This window comes from Pelmatolapia mariae, linkage group LG6 (assembly GCF_036321145.2).
Source record: "Pelmatolapia mariae isolate MD_Pm_ZW linkage group LG6, Pm_UMD_F_2, whole genome shotgun sequence".
Lineage (NCBI taxonomy): Eukaryota > Metazoa > Chordata > Actinopteri > Cichliformes > Cichlidae > Pelmatolapia > Pelmatolapia mariae.
Window position 1 is genome coordinate 40,263,053 of NC_086232.1, and position 23,845 is coordinate 40,286,897.

Below are 23,845 nucleotides of genomic sequence, written 5' to 3' on the forward strand. Positions count from 1 at the left end.
ACATAGACATCTGAAAAGCAGCAGCTATGATCTCTGGTCAAAGATTACAACAGCAGCTACATACACACTAACAAACATGACACATCATGATGTTTGAATTCGTTAATCATTCACCAGTTTTGCAAACACTGATAAAGAGACAGTTTGAAACAGCAGCTACAACACTTACACTGTGTTTTTTGCTGACCTTTATTCACGTAATATTCAACTTGGATTCCTTTTAATCATCAAATCATTATTTAAAAAGGAAACATATTGGGTGTCATTTTTAAGGTTCTGATCAAAAGGGAGAGGAACCCAAACTCTTTAAGAGAAAAAAACTGATGGTCTCCACCAAGGCCAAGATCAAATGTTAATGTAAGTGTTAATCACACATCATCCAAGACTAAACAAAGCTGTAATAATAATAATAATGATGATGATTGCACAGCACTTTTAAAGACAGAGTTAAAAGAGTGGTGTGGAACAGTTCAAACACCCTGACCCGATGATCGGAGGCTAACTGATCCAATAAGGTCTCAGCAGGTCTGTAATACTACTACTAATAATAATACTAATACATTTTATTTGAAATTACCTTTCAGAAGACTCAAGGACACTGTACACAGCAGAAAATTAGAAAGCAAGCATAAAAGCAGACAATTTACAAAATCATAAAACAGTTAAAATTGCAGAATGGAAAAGGTTATGTGAGATAAGCTCATTTGAACAGGTGAGTTTTGAGTCTAGACTTAAAAAGAGAAAAGGAAGTGACATTTCTTATGTGAGGAGGAAGGGAATTCCAAAGTCAAGGAGTAGAGCAGCTGAAAGCCCTGATCCCCATGGTGGCAAGATGAGGGGAGGGGACAGAGAGAGAAAGAGAAGAAGAGGATCTAAGACACCGAGATGGAATGGTGATCTGAACCAAATCAGAGCGATATGGAGGGGAGAGATGATGAACAGCCTCACATGTATACAAAAGTATTTTAAAATTGATGCGATATTTGACCGGGAGCCAATGAAGCTGCTGTAGGACGGGGGTGATGTGGTGAATAGAAGGGGGTCCTGGTGATAATACGGGCTGCAGAGTTCTGGACATGTTGGAGCTTCTGGATGGATTTTTGAGTAAGACCTTAAAGAAATGAATTACAGTAGTGAATCTGAGAAGTAACAAGGCTATGAACAAGAATGGCAGTGGCATGTGGAATGAGAAAAGGACGGAGACGATTAATGTTGCACAGTTGGAAATATGCAGACTGAGTGACATTATTGATGTGTGAATTTAAAGATAAAGTACTAGCGAGTTATTGATAGTACCGGTAATAGAAAAGCTATTAGTTCTGGATAATGTTGATTTAAAGCTGACCAAATGAAGCTCTGATTTGTTACTGTTGAGTTTAAGAAAGTTAGATGAGAACCATGTTCAGCTAAGCAGAGGGTGAGGGAGGATGGGGAAGAGCAGAATCAGGTTTAGTGGACAGATAAAGCTGGGCGTCATCAGCATAACAGTGACACTGAATATTATATTTACGAAAAATGTGTCCAAGCAGAAGAAGGTAGATAATGAAAAGAAGGGGCCCCAGGACAGATCCCTGAGGCACGCCAGTGACCAGAGGAAAGGGCTGAGAAGTAAAGGATTTAAGCTGAATAAACTGAGTGCAATCAGACAAATATGATTTAAATCAGGCAAGTGGAGTATGGGAGAGACCGATGGAGACTAACCTACTAAGGAGAATGGAGTGAGAGATAGTGTCGAAAGCAGCACTCAGACCAAGGAGAATAAGAAAGGTAAGTAAACCAGAGTCAGCTGCCATAAGAAGATCACTGGTTATTTTTATAAGTGCTGTTTCAGTGCTATGGGAGGGGCGAAAACCAGACTGGAACTGTTCATACAGATTATTATTAGTCAAATATGAGTGGAGTTGTGTGGTGACTATCTTATCTAATACAGGAATGAGACTGGCTTTCTAGAGCTTTAAATGTTGTTAATAAATTTTAAATTAGAATCCGATAGATAGATATATACACAAATCTCATAATGTCTTCAGGCTTCAGATTAAAATCAAATATTGGTTCTACTTCTTCTGATTTCTATGAGGACGTGAGTGTTGTGTGCCTGAAGAAGCATGGCCTTTGGGTTTATCTTTCTTGGCGAAATCAGATCCTTTCCCGGATCCTGAAGACTTATGCCCGGATCCTGAAGACTTATGCCCGGATCCTGAAGACTTATGCCCTCCAGCAGCGCTGTGCGGCCTCCTGTCTGGATCTGAAGGAAAACATAGTAGTAAGTCAGTTGTCTTTAATGTGGATGTGCGCCACTTGCTAAACAAATCAACAAACAAATAAACAAAACTCCTACACAGTGTTTATGTACAAAATACAATAATCCCTTAAAACTATACACCGCCCAGAGAGTGAGGTTTGCACCCAGGGTGCTTCTTGTTATATGTGTCCTGTTTATTTAATCAGTGGAATTGTGTTGTTATTCATCATCTGATTGGCAGGCTGACATTTTTTATAACACATGAGGATGTGAGTGCTTCATACTTGATTTCTCAGGAGGATGGCCTTTGGGTTTATCTTTAGATTTATCTTTCTTGGTGAAATCAGATCCTTTCCCAGATCCTGAAGACTTATGCCCTCCAGCAGCGCTGTGCGGCCTCCTGTCTGGATCTGAAGGAAAACACAGTAGTTAGTAATTTGTCTTTAATGTAGGATGAGCGACACTTGCTAAACTAATCTGATTTAAATTTATTAAATATCAAAGAGTAGAGAAACCCATGGTCAGATCAGTAGCTGGAACCTTTTCTGGAAGCATTTTATTTTAAATATCACAATATAGTTTGCACACAGTTTGTCACATTTGACCTCTCACCTCACTTCTACATTTCACATCTGCCTTCCTTTCAAGTTGACTGCAAAATGTGCTTTAATTTAAAAAAAAAAAAATACCGTCAAGAGAAATAGAATGAGCTGACGATTTAGCTGGAAATATGCTGTGGTATACAATTATATAAGCACAAATTTTACATGGCCAGTTATTTACAAATGAATACATATTAGCCATTACCTCCTCCTACATAGTTCTTAAGTACAAAATGGAATAATCCCTCAAAAGTAAACACCGCAAAGAGAGTGAGGTTTGCACTCAGAGGGCTTCTTGTTATATGTCTACTGTTCATTTAATCAGTGGAATAGTGTTGTTATCGATCATTTGACTGGCAGTCTGACATTTTTTATAACACATGAGGATGTGAGTGCTTCATACTTGATTTCTCAGAAGGAGGATGGCCTTTTGGTTTATCTTTCTTGGTGAAATCAGATCCTTTACCTCCTCCAGGAGCACTGTGCGGCTTTCTGTCTTGATCTAAAGGAAAATATGCAAAACGTCTTCCACAGTTAGTCGGTTGTCGTTAATACGGGAGATGTGCAACGCGTCCACTAATCTGAACTGTACACAGGCATACTGAATTAAATTTTGTCAGGTTTAAAATGAACAGTGTGAATGCTAGAATTACTATAAATGTTTGATTTGTGAAGTTGCTTTTAAAGCCACATTTACAAACCCAACATACAACATCTGCTCAATGAGAAGCTGTTTTTATTGGAAAGGTTCCAGAACTTTGGTTACTGCTGCTGTTAACTTCACTGTCGAGGACTGCTGCAGACACGCACGGCACACTGAACTGAAGTGGCATCTTAAAGTGAAATCTGTTCTGTACTGTATCTGTATTTGAAATCTGTTCCAAATAGCTGATTAATAGCTGCCATGTAGCTCTGTGTGCCATTCTGTCTGTCCAAAGTAAAACATTGTGCCTGACTCTTAGAATTCATAATATCTGCAGTGCAGTTAAAAGTTGCCTCCTATTGACTTTGGTGATCAGTCAAACTAGTTAATATGTAACTTGTCAAAATCTTCCTCAGCCAATGCTTACTTGGAAAACTTCCAAGAGTAACATCTCCACCTTCAAGGTAAATAGATAATGCAGATAGTTCACTCTCAGTGGTTTTAATGTCGTGGCTGTGTGTTTTATGACAAGTGTGAGATGCTGTTTTCCATCTTCACTGCTGTCTCTGTATAAGGATAAGGATAAGCTTTATTTGTCGGTTACAGTTGCCTGCAGCTGAGATGACAGACCTAGATGACCATACAGACAATACATACAATATACAGACTTACATTGGGGAGACAGGTCAGGCTAGGCAGCAAAAAAAGGGGTAGACAGTGAAATATGTAAAATGTAGGGGCAAGGTCAGAAGAAAAAAAAGGTTTCTGCCCATGGTGACTCTAACAAGTGAGTCATCATGAGGAGAAAACACAAAAAAAAAACTCCATAGCACATAAAGAGCACAGATGTCATCACACTATACGCCATGAAACACAGACAAGCAACATAAGGGCGGGGGTACGCCAATGTACACAGTGGTCGCAGACGCTGCAATTCCTTGCGCCTCCAGCTGAGCCGCTGTCTCCATCGACAGGGAGGTAAGCATGGCAGGAGGCGTTGGATCCGGGGAAGGATATCTGCATATGTATGTATGTGTGTGTGTGTGTGTCCAGAGTTCAGCTGAGACAGTGTCCTTCGCCCTGCCAGGCTAAGTAAACAGTCTTCCAGCCAACCCCAGTGGCCTTGCGTAGGATAGGAAGAACAGTCTGTGCACAGTCTGTTATCAGGGTGTTTTTGTTCAGCTCCAGCCTTGAGACCACAGCTGGCGCCGAAGTGGTAGCCGCATGAAGTGATGGTGGTTTTTACTTTAGTGCGAACAACTCATGTGAATTTCAAAGCTGTTCTAACAGTCCGACACTGGTCTCTCGATCTCCCGTTGGGGAGCCGTGAGCTTTTCCATGATGTTATCAATCTTACGCTCCGTGATGTTGTCATTCTTGCGCTCAAAGAGCCGATTCTGAGAACTCACGACCGCTGTGAGCTTCTCCAGGATGTAATCCAATTTTCGCTCAGAGGTCTTATTCTGAGTGTTCACGGCAGCCTCAAGCTTCTCCAAGATCTTATCCGTGCTGCGCTCAATGAGCCCATTTTGAGAACTCACAACTCATCCCATCATTTCAATCCCAGCGGGCAGCCTTGTGGGGTATTGAACAGCCGATTCCGCTTTCTTTAGTCTTCGATAAGCCAGGGCCAAGCCAGCTACGATCAGCAAGAACCCTGTTACCATGGTTCCAAATAGGTAGATGTCTTCAATGTCCTTGATCGACAGTCCCGCCGGGCACACGACCCTCCAGTTATGCCACCCGTCCATCGTGTATCTGGCAGGGAAAGTACCTCCAGAACACTCAGGCTCACCCGAGCTCAGGCTTCTCGTTGAGAAGAGGGTGTCAATTTCATTCAGGGACCAGTTGATCAAATCCATAATTCCTCTTTTTTTATGAAGACCTATCACTGTTATCAATGGGTGTGCTTTTTATTGCAGTTAATCAATTGAGTGTTCTTAAACTTTGGGTCCAAACATTCATTTGGATATTATTTTGACATGTGCCACCAACCTAAACATTTCAGAGTAAGCACTCCTCATCATGGCAACAGCACTCCCCATCAGCAGTGGTCTCACCCACCAGGAAGATTTGCCACACCTTTAAAACTGCTTAGGAGCAGATTGAAGAACATAATAAAGTTCAGCCCATCGACTTAAACTCCAAACTCCACAGACCAAAATCCAGCTGAGCATCTGCAAGATGCACAAGAACAAGCTGAATCCTTTCAGACGCCACGAGAAACACAAATGTGTCACAGAGCTGCTTTTGCACCACAATGAGCATCTACACAATACTGGACAGGTGGCTTTAATGTTACGGTCGATCAGTTTATGATCTCAATTTTAATAATGACTGCCAGGAATGACTGGCACAAGGCTCGTTTTGACATGTGTCTTTTATACTTTTAAAGTTTAAATAATTTATGATGGGTTTACTGGTTATGGGAGGACTCAGCCTCAAAGTGCTTCTTGCCTAATAGCGTCTAAAAGTGCCTAGCTGCATACTATTACTGACAAACCATGAAGGACATCTACAAATTTCCGTAAGCTTGTGGGTGAGTATGGGCGATGAAGTAAGGTAATTTTAGAACCAATCCCTGTCTAGGTCTTCACACACCTTCACATGTTTAACAGACTGCGCGATCATGGTTGTCTTTCAGAACAGAGACATGCCCAGTGGTGAGTTGTTAAAACACTAAATGCACTATCAGATTGATCGAGTTTGCCTTAAGCACACTGACTTTTAGTAGATGTGATTTCATATCAGGCTGAAATAAAACAAAGGTGTTCCTTCAGGTTGGATCAATGTGTCTAACAAGTCATATCCTGGATAAATCTTATACTGTTTATTAAAAAATGGGGCTCCATCTTGCTTCTGTCTTTCATCATTTATAAGCTGGCTTGCAAAGGGTAGGTATTATGTTGTATTGAGTATTATGTGTCATTGAATTTTTAATTAGCTGTTAGGGCACCAATTAATTAACACATTGTCCCGTTTGTGGTGATTGGAGACTAAGCCGTTTACACAGACATATATGACTTTTGTCATTACAGACGTGTGTGTGTGTGTGTAAGAGAGAGATTTTAGGTTGTATCTTACTTGTCTTTTGTTGGGCATAAAATCGAGGTTGCCCAAAATGTTGCAATCGAGGTTGGGCCTGTGGATAATGGGGTGGATTCCATCTTTGCTGTGGTCTAATAAAAACAGGGATAGGAACCGGCTGGTAGTACGGCTGGATGGGTGGACTGCTCAGTGGACTTTGGAACGTGGGGTTGCTTGTCTGCTGAGGCGCTGCTGAGTAATGAAACAGTGAAATGAGAAAGCACTCTGAACATCTTTATCACACTGTAAAGAATCACGTGTCACAAAGTGCTTGTAATTTTTTAAATAGTTTTCTCATATGTGCTTGAGGAAGGAAATTAACAATATTACAATATGATTTGCAGTATTTTAAATAAAAATGTAATATACATGTATTTTACACAGTGTGCCTTCTCTTGCAAATACACTCAAATAACAAGTGCAGGGAGGTGTAGTCAGTAATTATAGCTGTACAACAAGACCACATTATCGTATGTGTATTATTAACATGAGATCATCTTTAAAATTATAGTTACAGTGAATACCTGTATCACACTAGGAGATAGTCAAATTGGCAGATGTTTTCAGATACTCTTTCAGTTCACATGTTACTGTATTCAAATATTATCCTATAACAACTCCTCGCTGATATAAACTTACCAGAATTTGGCTGGGATTCACTACCTCCAGCACTTTCTGGTCTGGAGACAGGAGCTGCTGTTTCACCTGTTAAAAACAAAGGTTACATTTAAAGAGTACTTTCCAAATCCTCCCCAGAAATAGTCACCAGTGAAGAAGAATAAATTCATGAGCATTTAACAGAAAATCCTCAACAGTATTTTCCACAAGACACAAACTCACCAGAATCCCCAAATGCACCAGTGCCAGCGTTAAGATCTGCATCAGAACGTGAAAATGATTGGCTTCGTTAATCTTTTAGAATATTAATCCAAATTTAAATTTTCTGCTAATGCCTGCCTGCACACAGACCTGCTTTAAATAATGGTAATCTGGCCTCAACTGGCTCTTTAAGCATCGCCATCAGAGTCTCCCTCAGGGCTGCAGCAAAGCTCTGCGTCGCTATCACCTTCTTGGAGTCCAGGCTGATTCGAGGCACGTGAGGCTCAAACTTTACAACTTTGGGCAACACAACTGAAGCCTGTGGGTAGCAAAAGAAGGTTTTTTTTTAACTTCCTAATTATTTAGCTTAACCACGCCCATTCTATCTTATTCTTTAGTTTAAGATTTCCACGGGTGTTCGTCTCACCTGTAGAAAAGCCGAGGTTTGGGATTGACTCAGCAGCCTGTTGATATCTTCTCTGGCTTTTCCCATCCTATTATAGTTTTCGTCGAACTTCTTTGTGAGATCCCGAAGTTTCATCTGACCGAGCTCAAGCTCACGGTCCACCTCAGTTTGGGCCTCGCGTTCATCTTGAACCAAGATGTCCCTCATCTGCTGATAAACAGCTGCGAGTGCCATCTTTCTTTTGTTTGCTCCATCCTGGAACAGTGACAATAAGATAAGATATGATAAGATAAGATATGACAACAGTGAGTTTTTCATAGTTACTGCCAGCACATTTACCTTGTCTCTGGTTAAATTGCTGTATGAAGTGGAAATTACCTTCAGCATACTCTGCATGTTGTTCATTTGAAACACAACAGTTTCAGTCTTCTCCATTTTCTCATTCAGCAAACCCAACTTGTCTCTGAGGTCAGACTATAAGAACAGACACAGAACAGCTTAAGTGCACAAATTTCATACAGACACTGCTCAGTGGGCCTGCAGAAGATTGCAAGTAATGCTTTTACTGCATGTCCACCATCTGCATTATTCCATTATTTCATTTTTCCACTACATCTTACATGCGGAAATGTTTTATATTGTTAAACTTTATTTACAATGAGGTCATTGTTATCTGTTTCTAGTGTTGCCTTGACTAGAGATGTGTGGGCCAAAGTCATTGAATCAGATATTGTGGAAAAAGAAGTGTAATACAACCTGATCCATCAGCCTAAAGCAGTGGTGTTAAATATACAGCCTGAGATCAAAGCAGACACAGCTCAAAGCCTGGCATACAACACTAAGAAAAACTTGTTAAACCAAGAGAGGAAGACTTGAACTTGGCTGTCATTTACAAACAGTTGTACACAAGGGTCCCTTTTCAGGTATGAACCCACTTCCATCTTTTTTATACAGATGGAATGTTTCCTCTCCAGGAAGTCAGCTGACTGTCATCTCTGTTTAAAGAGATACACACCAACACATTGATTTATAATATTACAAATTAAATAAGTTAAAACATGTATGAATTAAGGAGAAACAGTTAATTCTGTACATACGTCAGTGTTTAATACAGTATAATCGTCAATGTGAATGCAAACACCTCTTTCAGGTTCCTCTGCTCCTCTGGAGTTAAGAAGGAGCATCCTTTGTGGATATGCTGGAGGCAGAAGCTGCAAATCAGACGGTCATGCTGGCTGCAGAAGAACTCCATCAGCTTGTGGTGGTCGGAGCAGATGCGCTCCGACAGGTCCCCGACAGGCTCGCTCAGCTCGTGGAGATGGAAGACGGGGTTTTCCCGGTGAGGGCGCAGGTGCTCCTCACAGTAAGACGCCATGCAGGTGAGACAGGTCTTCAATGCTTCTGCTTCCATGCAGGTATCACAGCGGATGACATCGTCTTTCTCCGCTTCGCGCTCTTCTTCTCTCTCTTCTTCGCTCTCCTCTTCACTCACTTCTTCGCTCTCCTCTTCGCTCGCTTCTTCGCTCTCCCCTTCGCTCGCTTCTTCGCTCTCCCCTTCGCTCGCTTCTTCGCTCTCATCTCCTCTCTCCTCTTCGCTCTCATAGCCTCTCTCCTCTTCGCTCTCCTCTTCATTCAGGTTGTCTTCGCTCTTGCAGGATCTCAATTTAAAGGTCTCCACGACGGCGATGAGGACCGTGTTTTTCTTCAGCTCGGGTTTGGTGTCGAACACGGTTCGACACTGAGGGCAGCTGTACGAGTCCTCCCAGCTGGCGAGCAGGCAGTCCTGGCAGAAGTTGTGTCCGCAGGGGATGGTCACCGGACAGTCAAAGGTGCTCAGACAGATGCTGCAGGTCAGCTCATCCTCCAGACTCATGATAGAAAACTGAGACTCGTCCACTTCGGCCATGATGGGACTGATGCGAGTGAGCCTGTGAGGCAGAAACGAAACTTATACAACAGATAATAAACGAAGGCCAACCCCTCTGGTAGTTAAACAACAGCAAACGCACTCACACCAAAACTCAGAACAGTCATTTTACTGCAGTAAAGTTCATGACGTTGCACATAAATAACCAATAACAAAGAATCCACGCGGAGCTGCTGTCTGCAAAACAAAACACTGCAGACCGCTTTATACTCACAGGCCTCTGCTGCGCCTGATGAAAACTAGAGTTTCTTCTGGCTATAAAAAAACAGTCTTCCTGCTTGCGTAACAGGACTCGTGATACAGTTACCACCCTCCGAGTGCACGTCAGGGTCAAATATTTTTTTATGAACACATTCTGCTTCTCGCTGTGAGAAATAAATGAGTTATTTCTCATCCGATTTTAGACATTCAAAACATTTTTTAAAATGGAAAACAGTGAAAAAGTCTGTTGGAAGAGAGTCGTGTGCCCGCTTTAACCTAATATGTTGTGTTCAGTTTGTGACAGTAAATATGTGTTGTAGTAAAAATGTATTGTAGCTGCTCCTTAAGCCACCTGTCCTTCTAAAAAGAAAGAGATCTTTATTTCTTGTCTTTTTTTACTAGTAATAATCACTGGTGAATTCAGAATACATCTTTTTAAATTAGAATAAATGAACTGTAGCAATATTTTACCAAATATACTTACTTACACTCTGATCCACAAGTATTTGGACAGTTACACAGGTTGTGTGACTTTACCGCTGTATACAACTATAGTGGATTTTAAGTGAAAAAAATCAAGCTATGACTGAAGTTTTGAATTTCAGGTTAAATTCAGGGGGTTAATCAGAATATTACATTATCTGTTTAGAAACTACAGTCATTTTTATACATAGTCCTCCATGTTCAGAGACTCAAAAGTCTCTGGATAATTAACTTGGTTAACAAAAGCTCTTTAGAACATCCAGCCAAACCAAGAACACTCTTGAGGAGGGACGTTTATCATCCAGAGGGTTTAGAACAAGACGAAAACCACTGGTTACACTAAGAAACTGGAACACCAGGTTAGGAAAAGTATGAAGAAGGAGAGAAACAGCTCATGATCTGAAACAGATGACATCATTCGTTAAATATGGTGGAGGCAGCGTTATGACACGGGCGTGTACGACTGTCAGTGGAACTGGCTCGCTGTTAATAATATGACTGGTGATAGGAGCCACATGATTAATTGTGAGGTATACGGGGTTATACTCTTTACTCAGAATAAGCCAAATGTTGCAAAACTGAGTAGACGCTTTACACTGCAAATAGATAATAAACCAAAACATATGGGAAAAGCAACATTTGGTTATGCCTAGCTGAGTGCTGGCAGGCACTGACTGCAAATGATTTTCTTCCAAACATTAAAAAGCAATCTTGATAGTAAAAATTATGTTAATTTGTCCAGTTATCTCAGAGCCTCTAAAAATGGGTTTTAATGTATAAAAATAGGTCTAATTCCTAAACAGTTAATACCATTTTTTAAACCTTTGCACTAAAGCTGAAACTCTGACAGAACAGAAATCAAGAAACATGGTGACCTGGAAACAGCAGTGAACACTAAGACGCACAGCCAGGGAGACAACGACGTGACACAGCTGGATCAACTAACAGAACAGGGGAAGCAAAACTGCAGGTTTGACTAACCCTCAAAATAAAACAGGAAGTAACACGCACATCGAGACCCAGAAAAGGACACGTAAGCTTGACATTAGGAAAGGGGACTAACAGACATGGAAGCAAGTGACAGACTGGGGAGACAAGGGATGAAACGCAAAGGAAATGGAAACGGGTAAGGCAGACCAAAGACAGAGACATGACTGAGACACAGAGAGGGGGGGAGTAAGGGACAAAACATGGGGACGAGACAAAGCCATGAAAGAAACCTAATATCAAAACAAGACACCATGAAGTAAAAAATCTCAGAGACCCTCAAAAGAACTAAGCTCAAGACCAAACTGTACAAAGCTAAAACTCAAATCATCTTCCTAATGCAAAAGAAAGAATAATGAATTTACACAAAACTCGAAACCCCTTTGCTTCAATCTTTATTCACACTATTTGTTTATTTATTATTTGACATGTTTCTATTATATAGCTTGGAACAATCATAAGCATTTTAAAGAGTTTTATTGGAAAAGAAGTCAAATTTATACAACAAGTCGGTATTTATAGTGTTACACGTGCACTGACCATAAGATAAAACATCCTCGTGACTTCATAGATCTGGGAGCAATTTGGTGATGACCAGTGCATGATGGGTCACCATGTCACAAACCAAGTCATAAGTGGTTCAAAGTGATCAAATCACCATTTTGGATTCAACACCAGATCTTAATCTGATGCAGACTCGATGACCAGTGCTTAAAAAGCAGGAGATTTTGACCAATATTAGCACATTACTACATGTTCTGCATGTGATCTGTAAGGTTTCATGGTTTTCCACTGATAGAGTTAATGGAGCCAACAAATGTGGCAGCCAAGACCTGCACCTGGATAAACAGCGAATAAGAAGGCAGTTTGGTAACAATATGGATATAAATTATGCACAAAGCAGTTAATATATATTTTTTGATAAATTGGATTATTAAAATAAATTTTTTTTTTTTTTTACTTCAGGAGGAAAATCTAATAAATATGGCTACAATAGCTTTTGGTTGCTTAGCAAACTGAAAAACTGAAAACTGAAACACCACAGGACACCTTTAATTATAGCAACAATCGCACCAGCTGACTGTGTATGGTATTCATTGTTGCATTTTGCAAAAGGTAATGGAGGAGCCATTTGAGAAAATCCAGAAGGCTGGATAGATAGCCTCTAAAAAGGCAGGGTAAGGGAACTTGATAGTGTGGAAGGGATACACCCTCTCTGCCACACGATAGAACGTAGCGGTGCCGGCCTCGCAATCCAACAGCACGCCGACACGCTTTGGATTTGGATTAACAAGCACGGTCTCGCTGCTGTTATGCCAGACTGACAGGCCGACATCAAACCACTCGACACACCAGGACTGGGCGTTGCGGCCCAGTCGACTGGTGGGGCCTTTGCGGTCGATGCTGCTGTAAGCCAAGCCTACGCCAATGAAGTTAATGTTGGTCAGTCGCACTTCCCAGTAATGGCGTCCAGTAGAGAAACCCTTGGAGGCGAGCACCTGGGAGCAGACAGCAAAGCGTTCGGGGCAGTCGGGGTAGTTTATGTGCTCGTCTGACACGGAGGCCTTAGTGAAGTTCTCGGTCAGCACGATGCGTTTATGGGCGGTCCTTGGATCGAAAATGAGTTCTGTGGCGTCTGAAAGGGATAAAAGGAAAGGCCATTTTATTTAAAAAAAAACAGACACGGCTGCTGTTACTGCATGAGGGGATGATGCCTGCTACACTTACATTTCAGAAGTTCACTTCTCTTTTCAGTTGTGCTTATGTCTGGGGGAATATCTGGAGCTTCTACAATTAAAGACAAAAAAGTAAATCATTTGTGTTGCCATATTGGAAAATGGACATGGTTACTGTAAAACTGGAATTGTAGCTTGTGCCAAGTTGGGGTGTATTTACATGGTGATAGTGATGATTTGGTGATTTTGTTTGCTTTCCACACAGCTGTCAGAGTTGTAATAAGTGAAATAAAGACATAGACCAAGTTTGTCATCAAGCTCAGAGATAACAGAAGATGAATGGCTCCTGTTCTAAAGTCTATTTTGTGGTGCTGGGACTACATTAGCAACTCAGCATACAGTGCTCAAATCTGATGTCTGTCTACCTGGTTTCTGTTTAGGTTCAGCTGCAGGAGAACAGTCACGGGGTTTCTCTTTCACTCCATACTCCAGCAGGTTTTCCATTGAACGGGCGTTTTTCTTAATTCCCATAATGCCCCCAGTGGACTCATTAGGCTTTGTTTTGGTTTCTAGAAAGTAGAGAAAGCCAGTGGAGTATTTATAACACTGAATATGCATAAATCAGATCTAAACACGGTAGTGAAGACCCGACATCCTCCATATTTATTATATAGGTTCATTATTCCATCTTCATCAGGACTGTTTGTGGAAAAACAGAGTTCATTACCAGTAAGAATTGACACAGACGTTTTACGAAAAAGTTATGGCACTGAAACAATCCTTCACATCGTTACTGTGAACTGAGTCATAACAGATGTCTGCGCACAGCTGCACAAGCAGAAGAAAAAAGCTTTTTAAACCTTTCTTTGGGTTTATGCAGTCTTTATGTCCTGATGACATTAAAATTACAATTATGGATCTCTCCCAGTTTATTTTGTGCAGGGCTTTAAAATAGACTTGCTTCTAGAACCGGCCACCACCAAAACGTTTGACTTGGACTCTGTATATGGTGTCATCCTTTATTAGAAACCCTGGAAACAAACTGCTGAGGGACTGTGTGCTATCTATTGGTTCATTAAAAAAATAAAAATCACATGTTCCTTACTTCGAGTTCTTTTCTTTTTGGCTGTTTGGGCTTGAGGACCTGGACTGTTGGACTCGGGGAGTCTGGGCTGACCAGGAGAGCACTCCACTTCTGAAAAAACATTAAAAAAAATTAGAGCCATTTTATTCTTTAACCTTGGCCCACGATGGGGGGGGGGGGGTACTCCAATGCGTGCAGGTGTGTACAGGAGACCAGGTGGAATTGGTTATTTGTAATATTAAATATTGGTAAAATAAATTAAATAATCCTTTGGAAATCAATTTTCAATAAAAAATTTTAGTTTACTGAATGGTCTCCCCACCTCCAGCAGTCATAGGCAGTGTGCAAAATATATGCAGACCAACACAAACGTCTCCAAAAAGTGTTTATGTGGGTTATAATGGTAATGTACTATTATTACAGAATAAGTAGTGTGTAGAAAAAATATACTTCCCAATGGGCCTCCTGCATTTGTTTAAACACATGCACCAGACAACAATTTGGGATTAGTATCATGCTAATGCATATTTAGCATGCGGATTTCACTAGAAGAGCTGTTCTACCTCCTGAACTACAGCCAGTAAACTGGTATCCAGCCACCGCCTGGGTAATAAGTTTAAACAACTGAAAGAGTTAGTTTTTTTTTCTACTGAATTTGATTCATTTAAACAAACATAGGCAGGACTCAAAGTGGCCTGCAGACCTTTACAGCTACTGTCTTTAAATCTGGGCCTAAACATGCTAAAAAGATAAAGATTTTTCCTCCAATTCACAACTCCCTCTGAATGGCCTGACGTTGATCTTGACCAGATTTTCACCTAAATTAAATCAGTTTGAGATGTTATTGAGATTGACCATCAAACTGAAATTTGAAACTGATATCTTGAAAACTGTGGATGCTAGACTGCTAACAAACAGACACACAAATTGAACCAATGACATCGCCCCTCCCTTGTGGGGAGAATAATTTCTGATATTTTAAATGGAACAAAAACACATTATTATTGCAATGAAAATACAAAGTACCAAATAGTGCACTTTAGAGTAGTAAGATATGATTTTTATTTATTAAAATATTATTTTTCATGCAGATACATAGTTATGCATATTAGTCATGTTTATAGGATAGGCTGTGGCACCTTCAGTATATTGCACAAATATGCTTTGCAGATCTGCAATAAATAAATAAGTACATACACAAATATTATTTAAAAATAAGCAAATATTTATGCAGATGTTTTCAGATATTTGTTGCATGTGTGACTGCATTTAAATGATTTTCTTTCCTGAGAACAACATACCCAACTCTGGCTGAGCTCCGGTACTTTCAGCTCTTGCTGGTCCTGAGACAGGAGCTGCATTTTGACCTGTGGAGGGTAAACGGTTGCATTTAAACAGCACTTTACTTCTTGTTCGTGGGACTAGTGTACCCTGCCCAGTGTATGGTTACTGGGGCCCCACCTGGGAGGCAGCCCTGAGAGGGAGCTTGACAGAGAGTGGCTGCTGGCTGGGTCTTAGCCCATTGGGCCTTTCCAGGTGCAGCCCAAAAAGCTACATGGGCCCACCCTCCTGAACCTGAGTGGTGTTCTGTTATTGGACTTCAAACCACAGTTTGTCCATAACGAACACCATGTTTGAAAATATGGATGTCCTGAATGGACCATGTTTTGCACCTCCATAGTAAGGCAAGGATGCCTCTTGGGTGAGGTGTTTTGGGCACGTCCCACCAGAGGGAGGCCCCGGGGCAGACCCAGGACATGCTGAGGAGATTACATCTCTTGGCAGGCCTGGGAATGTCTGTGTCGCCTGGATTAGCTGGAGGAGGTGACTGAGGAGAGGGACGACTAGACTTAGGCTGCTGCCCGCGCAGCCTAAACGCATGGCCATCCTTGAAGAAAAAAAATCATAACCCTTTACCACAAAGTCTTCAATCTTTCCTTTGATTGCCAACATTTTAAACATGACACAAACTCACCAAATTGCACCAGTGCAAGTGTTAATTTCTGCAACAAAATTTGAACAAAATCTCCTGCTAATGCATGCCTGCACACAGACCTGCTTTAAATAATAGTAATCTGGCCTCAGTGGGCTGTTTAAGCATCTCCATCAGAGTATCCCTCAGGGCTGCAGCAAAGCTCTGCATCGCTAACATCTTCTTGGAGTCCAGGTTGATTGGAGGCATTTTAGGCTCAATCTTTACAACTTTGGGCAATTCAAATGAAGCCTGTGAGGAACAAGAGACAGGGAACGCTGTTTATTGTGACATGTTTTTTAATCAATAAATTATTTATCTAGTACCATAAATGCTCTGTCTTGTTCTTCAGTTTAAGTTTTCCACCCTTTTCTTCTTTCCTGCTTCACATTTCTGTGATAATGTTTGTCTCACCTGCAGAAAAGCCATGGATTGGGATTGACTCAGCAGCCTGTTGATATATTCTCTGGCTTTCCCCATCCTATTATAGTTTTCATCTAGCTTCTTCATGAGATCCCGAAGTTTCATCTGACCGAGCTCAAGCTCACGGTCCACCTCATTTTGGGCCTCACGTTCATCTTGAGCCAAGATGTCCCTCATCTGCTGATAGACAGCTGCGAGTGCCGTCTTTCTTTTGTTTGCTCCATCCTGGAGCAGAATAAATACAGACACAATAAAATATGAAAATAATGAGGTTTTATCAGCACATTTACACATTTGTCTCTGATTAAATTATATGACAAGTAATCTATGGAAATTACCTTCAGCTTGCTCTGCATGGTATTTATTTGAAACACAACAGTTTCAGTCTTCTCCATTTTCTCATTCAGCAAACCCAACTTGTCTCTGAGGTCAGACTATAAGAACAGACACTGCTCAGTGGGCCTGCAGAAGATTGCAAGTAATGCTTACATACTTGTTAAACTTCATTTACAATGAGATCAGTGTTATCTGTAGAAAGTGACGCCTTGAATAAAGACGTGTGTTTAGATGCTGAGGGGAAAAAAGATCCATTACCCTAAACTAGGAGTGTCAATAATACAACCTGAGGACTGAACTAGCGCTTCAAAGAATCTGTTAAAAAGCTCTCTTGTCAGCCCATGCAGGTAAGGGGAGCATGATCCCCACAGGGTCCAATAGAAATGATCCAGCAGTCAATCAGTGTTCACCTATAGTATGGAGGGTGTTGAGTGCCAAAATAATTGAATTACATACATCATTAAGTAATTAATTGTTTCATTAACTAATTAATATTGGAAATAAATAATTTATTAAATGTTTTAAATGAAATTAATTGAACATTGAATTAATTACGTACATATTTAATTAATTATTTCCTATTTTAATTCATTAATGACACATTTAATTAAATAATTAATTAATTTTGAAATCCATTAGAGGATAATATGCACCTGTCGATCACTGTGTTTATCATTTGCTCTCCTGGACTTAACTCTAAAAACCTGGAAGGACTCTGTTCTCATGTTATTCATATATTGCTATGTCCATTCCAAATAAAGATATAATTTAAAAAAAAAATCATTTTGGTACTTGAGACCCTCCATAATGCTGGTTTGTGTGATAGCATTGCTTCACATGCTATATTTCTATGAATAAGCTGATTGTTGTTACTGTGTAAAGTTAGTGTTTACAAGAAAGTCTTATCTGTTGTAATTTAGTGCGGTAACATGTGCACCTGTGCTGACAAGCTCTATGTTTCAGAGCGGCACTTGAGTGAATTCCTAGGTCCACTAGGGCCGTGCTGATCCACAAACAAGAGATTTAATACAATTTAGCTCTGATTCTGTGTCTATGCTGCTCTTATCTGCTTCTATCCCATGGTTAACATTATATTTTATTGTGGTTTAACTGTAATACTTCATCTGAAAGATGCTGAATTATTGAAAGAGAATTTTATATTATTTCCTACTTGCATCAGTTTCAGAACCACATTTCTACTCACCAGCCAGGTTGTGTGCTTAATGTGTGGCAGCGATAAAGTTCTGCGATACAGTGACATCATCTCATGTCTCTGATCAGACATTAATACATGGGGACAGGACTGAACCACATTCCAGAGATAGTGGGTTATCGTGTCTGCTGTAACAGGATCCATTCTGACTGGTGGATGGATTTGCAAAGTGTAAAAGCTACCGAGAAGTAAAAGAATTGTTCCTTTTTACTGTTTTCTCAGCAGGGAGCCCTTTTCTTATACCATCCCATGTCATAAGAGTCATTGCTTAAACTCTCAATCTTAGCCAGAAGTCTAAATTATGGTCAGTTTTGCAGCTATCTTAGTGATAAAGACCCATGGCTTGCAATACTACACTAAGAGAAAACAATAAACCCAAGCAGCCGTGCCAAGATATGCTTGAAGATGCAAAGACAATGAAGATAAGAAGATAATGAAGGTAGATGAGGTTAAATACCTGGGATCAACCATCCAATGCAATAGACAGTGCACAAGTGAGGTGAAGAAGTGAGTGCATGAATAGTGGTTGAAGAGGAGAGTCAGGAGAGAATTTGTGATAAAAGGTAGTGAGACCTGCTATGATGTATTGTTTAGAGAAGGTTTGAACTGACAAGAAGGCAAGAAGGCTGAGCTGGAGGTTGCAGACTTGGAGGTTGCAGACTTTTTATCAGGAGTGACTGGACGGGATTAGTATTGAGTGCATCGGAGAAACAGCTCAGGTCAAGTGGTTTGGAGTCAAAGTCAGAAAGATAAGGCTAAAAGATAACAAAGATAAGGCTGAGATGGTTTGGACATGTGCAGAGGAGGGATAGTGGACATATTGGACAAAGGATGCTAAATATGGAGATGCTGGCCAGGAGGAAGAGAAGAATCATTGATATAGTGAAGGAGGACATGCAGAGGGTTGGTGTGACAGAAGAGGACGCTAGAGATAGGGTGAGATGGAGGAAGATTATCTGCTGGGCATCCCCTAAAGGGAGCAGTCAAAAGAAGAAGTGGACTTCATCATTTTCTGTGCTTCCTTACACTGAAAAACTGTAAAAATCTGAGCTTATTGCTCTATAGGTAATTATGTTTTTCTGGTTGGGCTCACTTGAGACCAAATGAAGCTGTCTAACCTAAAATGAGTCTGGCAAATAACTCATGTCTGTTATTTGCCTGTTGCCAAATAAAAATCATGATTGATGAGTTAACGATAGTAGTAGTAGTAGTTAAACTTGAAAGGTTTAAACCTGACACTCACATTTTTGGCCCTGACCAATTGTTATGGTCTTATTAGTGGAGACTACCAGCTGGTTACATAAGTGAACTACTTTTGTAGAAGACAAGAACATGTACATGCATGTACACATGGTGTACCTCAAGGCTCTATTTTGGGTCCTGCCTTGTTTGCACTGTACATGTTTCCACTGGGGTTTATTTTCTCACGATACAATCTTCCATTTCACTGTTTTGCAGATGACTTGCAGATCTATCTGCCTTTAAAAGCAGATACAGACTCACTTCAGCTATTATTACGCTGCTTTGATGATGTTATACAACTTCTGTTATGTTTAATTTAAACAACAGAAGTTGTCATTTTTGGTAACTTCATTAATAAACACACTGACAGTGCTCAGGGCCCTTTATTTTCCTATTGTAAGTCAAATGTAAAATGTAAAACCAAAATGTTTATGGTACCTAAACATTTTGGTTTTAACAGCCTTAGTTGTTGTTTTCAGATTTTCCTGCATCACTGTTATGCATTTTATTTATTTTAGTGGCATTTTACATTGTTAAGCACTTTGTGCAGCATGGACTGTTGGTAATGTGCTTTATAAATAAACTTGAAATAAACTTGTTTATCAAACTGACCTTGATAAACAGTGCTGCAAGGATGAATTTAGAAATGGATGAATTTACTATAATAAGCTTGTCCTAGTTGGAAAACTAGGACAAGCTAGTCCTAGTTTTCCATTAAACAGGTTCAACCACTACAGGCTTGAACCTGTTTAATGTATAAAAACTGCTCTTGTGTGAGGAGTTGTGTGAAAGTGACATTTTCTTCTATTGTGTCAAATTACAGACAGGTGAAGCACATGACTTAGCACCACCTTAAGCTGACAACCAACAAGAGCAGATGGGAAGAGGAACAGCGCTCTACTCCACTGAACACTACATCAGGGAGGGGTGCTACTGTGATAGAGCCCTGCTTGCACTTTGAACGCGTTGTCAGCTTTTAGCAGTAAGGTGTGATCAACTGACTTACATGTGAGGATTATGCAACAACTAAATGATTCATTCTCTGATATGTCTTATCTGTCTGTCCCAATTGTGACAAATGTAAACCCTACAAGGTATGAAAGACAAGTTATTGAGGATCTTATCTGAGCAACTTAACTGCACCTATGATGCCGTCTTTCTCATTATGTCCAATGTTATTTGTGTTTCTCATTTCAACCTCTGTGTTGTGTAGTAATGTGTCTTAGAATAATGCTCCTAAGGTTGACTGCTCATTCTCTAGCCCCAGCTTCATATGCAAGATTGTCATATTTTGACAATAAATAATAATAATAATAATAATAACCATTTCCCATCATAAATGTGTAAACCAGTATCCAGTGTGTCCATTTCACTCTTTGGAGAGCTAATAAAATGTAAACGGTGGACCGGTATGTCTATTGAACGCTTTGACCTTATATCAGGCGGCTTATATCAGGAAGGATAATAAAACATCGTACAAGGTAATTTATGGCATTGGAATGTTGATTAGAGGAGCCATTGAGTATGACCTGAGAAGGGGAAAGCTAAAGACAGGCCCCTCCTTTAATATGAAGTACAAGTCTAACCTAAATTTACTGGCTGCTAGCATTTGGACACATTTTAGAAGTAACTATTAACCAAGGGGTAGTTCCGATTTTCATTCATTGTGACCACAAACTGTACATAAAACTCTAGTATTATCCTGAATATAAGGAACTGCCAGGTGAATACTAACAAACACACCTCTTTCAGGTTCCTCTGCTCCTCCGGACTTATGAAGGAGCATCCTTTGTGGACCTGTTGAAGGCAAAAGCTGCAGATCAGACGGTCATGCTGGCTGCAGAAGAACTCCTTCAGCTTGTGGTGGTCGGAGCAGATGCGCTCCAACAGGTCCCCGACAGGCTCGCTCAGCTGGTGGGGACGGAAAATTGGATTTTCCCGGTGAGGGCGCAGGTGCTCCTCACAGTAAGACGCCATGCAGGTGAGGCAGGTCTTCGACGCCTCTGCTTCCATGCAGGCATCACAGAGGAGGATCTCCTTTTTCTTCACTTGGCTCTCCTCTTCAGTCAGGTTTGATTCGCTCTTGCTCGATCTCACTTTAAAGGTCTCCACGACGGCGGTGAGGACCGTGTTTTTCTTCAGCTCGGGTTTGGTGGCGAACAGGGTCCGACACTGAGGGCAGCTGTACGACTCCTTCCATGTGGCGAGCAGGCAGTCCTGGCAGAAGTTGTGTCCGCAGGGGATGGTGACCGGACAGTCAAAGGTGCTCAGACAGATGCTGCAGGTCAGCTCATCCTCCAGACTCATGATAGAAAACTGAGACTCGTCCACTTCGGCCATGATGGGACTTGTTGTATTGTTTACAATGTGTGCAATCCGTGCTTATTGTGCCTTGGTGTTTACCGTAGTGGCAGTGGGGGGCGTGTATATTACGGAATTATTATGGAAGTGGGGGTGTGTCATTATTATGTTTACAGATTGGCAATAAAGCAAATGGTGGCTCACGAAGCAGTTTAAGAAGATGTTCTTTATGAGATTACGAACTGAACATTACAGAACTGATATGAGTGAGCCTGCGAGGCACAAGCGAAACCTCAAATTCAAATTCTATTTGTCACATACACAGTCATACATAGTACGAAATGCAGTGAAATGCTTAGACAACTGCTCGTGACCTAAAAAAAAAAAGAAAGAAAGAAAGACTATGAATAGGATAGGCAATAAATATGAAAATTAAAATGAAGGGTAAATTTAACTAGGAAGGAATAAAATAAAATATAAAAATTAAAGTTAAAAATAAAATAACTGTACAACAACAAATTAAAATGAAGGGTAAATTTAACTAGGAAAGAATAAAAAAAATATAAAAAATTAAGTTAAAAATAAAATAACTGTACAACAAAATACACAATACACAAATACACAATATAGAAAATATATAAGAATATATGAAGGAATATAGAGCAATATAGAGCAGTAACAGCAGCTGTACGAGTACTAAATGGTAATGAAGAAATATAATGTCCAGGGTTGTGCAATCCTCTGTGGTTAATAATTGGCCAAACCCCGTCTGATGCAAGTTAGTTAACTCAAAGTTGTTGGCTTATAAACTTGTATCTCTCGCTCTCTCTGTCATATGTAAATCTTCCTTTTAGTCCCATTTAAGATAGTCAGGCCTAGTCAGACAGCTAACAGTCATAAATTCCGACTGAAAAGTTACTAATGTAACCGGATTTATGACAAAGTCACCACAACTTCTGCCTGAATATTTATTTTTTCATAAACACAGATTCAACCTGAATAATGAATAAATGAACAGATATATTAACTTATTTGATATCCTGTTTTAGGGCACTGTCAAATAAATTAAACATTAGGAAAGAAAATCAAAGCTCTTTATGTTTAATCATTTTTAACATTTGATTGAAAATGACATTATTTAATTTAATATATAAACACTACCTTTTTTTAAATACAAGGAACAGGCTATGAATGCATGCAGGGGTGGGGAACTCCAGGCCTGAGGGCTGGTTTCCTGCAGGTTTTAGTTAACACCCTGGGTCAACACACCTGAGTCAAGTGATTAGCTCATTACCAGGCCTCTGGAGAACTTTAAGACACGTTGAGAAGATCATTTAAATCAGCTGTGTTGGATCAAGGACACATCTAAAACCTACAGGACACGGCCCTGCATCAGAGGCTCACACGCTAAAAGACAGCCAGCTGTGTTTTAACTGATGACTTCTCCAGCTCTTTTATATCTTTATTTATGCAGTTTTTTTTTTTTTGCCTACATATTTAAAATCTTCCAGAATACTGCTGTGATAATAACTCCATTAGCTGAAAAAGCTTTAATGTTTAAATGACTAAAGAGATCATTAGTTATATTCATTTAAACGTTAGAAATAAAAACAATTTTGGAGAAAAACTGGATGGTGGAAGGATGGGAAAACAAATATACTTCAGATGAGTACTTTTTAAAGTACCTTTAGTTGTTAACACACGGAGACTTAAAGCCTGGAGTGGAGTGTGATGAAATTTAGTAGTGTGTGAATGAGAGGGAGACAGATGTAACAATGAAGATGCAAGGAGTCAAAATAGTGAAGGTGGATGAGTTTAAATACCTGGGGTAAACCATCTACAGCAGCAGATAGGGCATAAGAGGGGTGAAGAAGAGAGTGTGGACAGGGTGGAGTGGGAGGAGATGAGTGTCAGGGTGATTTGTTTTAGAATGATAAAAGCAAGAGTGAAAGAGAAGGTTTTAAAGATGGTAGTGAGACCTGCAGTGATGGGTATGGGCTGCAAACAGTGGCACTGATAAAAAAGATGAGCTGAAGGTGGCAGAAGTGAAGAGGCTAAGATTTTAATTGGGCCTGAGCACAACCGAAGGATTAGTAATTAATACATCAGAGAGACAGCTGAGGTTGAGCATTTTGTAGTCAAAGTTAGAGAGATAAGCCTGAGATGGTTTGGATGTGTGTCAGAGGAAGGATAGTGTATAT

The 23,845-nt window shown here is 40.3% G+C and overlaps 2 protein-coding genes across 4 annotated transcripts; both read right to left on the reverse strand.

The window, feature by feature from the left end:
- Window positions 1-1,049: 1,049 nt before the first annotated feature.
- LOC134629532 (E3 ubiquitin/ISG15 ligase TRIM25-like) lies at window positions 1,050-10,009 on the reverse strand. 3 transcript variants are annotated; one of them, XM_063476937.1, is made up of 12 exons: window positions 9,941-10,009; window positions 8,941-9,727; window positions 8,178-8,273; window positions 7,821-8,054; window positions 7,544-7,712; window positions 7,415-7,450; window positions 7,214-7,279; window positions 6,572-6,766; window positions 3,248-3,346; window positions 2,527-2,652; window positions 2,190-2,245; window positions 1,050-2,147 (listed from the first exon to the last, which is right to left on the reverse strand). In XM_063476937.1, the coding sequence occupies exons 2-12, from the start codon at window positions 9,703-9,705 to the stop codon at window positions 2,055-2,057; spliced, it is 1,935 nt and encodes a 644-aa protein (XP_063333007.1). In that variant the 5' UTR covers window positions 9,706-9,727; window positions 9,941-10,009; the 3' UTR covers window positions 1,050-2,054. The 3 variants fall into 3 exon arrangements, with proteins under 3 accessions (XP_063333007.1, XP_063333006.1, XP_063333005.1); XM_063476936.1 differs by having other exon boundaries at window positions 1,050-2,245; window positions 6,572-6,763; XM_063476935.1 differs by having other exon boundaries at window positions 1,050-2,245.
- A 1,794-nt stretch (window positions 10,010-11,803) lies between these two features.
- Window positions 11,804-21,706, reverse strand: LOC134628764 (E3 ubiquitin/ISG15 ligase TRIM25-like). The gene is made up of 9 exons (XM_063475520.1): window positions 21,087-21,706; window positions 16,891-16,986; window positions 16,544-16,777; window positions 16,213-16,381; window positions 15,459-15,524; window positions 14,179-14,268; window positions 13,499-13,642; window positions 13,126-13,185; window positions 11,804-13,033 (listed from the first exon to the last, which is right to left on the reverse strand). Exons 1-9 carry the CDS (start codon window positions 21,681-21,683, stop codon window positions 12,492-12,494), a joined length of 1,998 nt encoding a protein of 665 aa, XP_063331590.1. The 5' UTR covers window positions 21,684-21,706; the 3' UTR covers window positions 11,804-12,491.
- Between the last annotated feature and the right edge of the window lie 2,139 nt (window positions 21,707-23,845).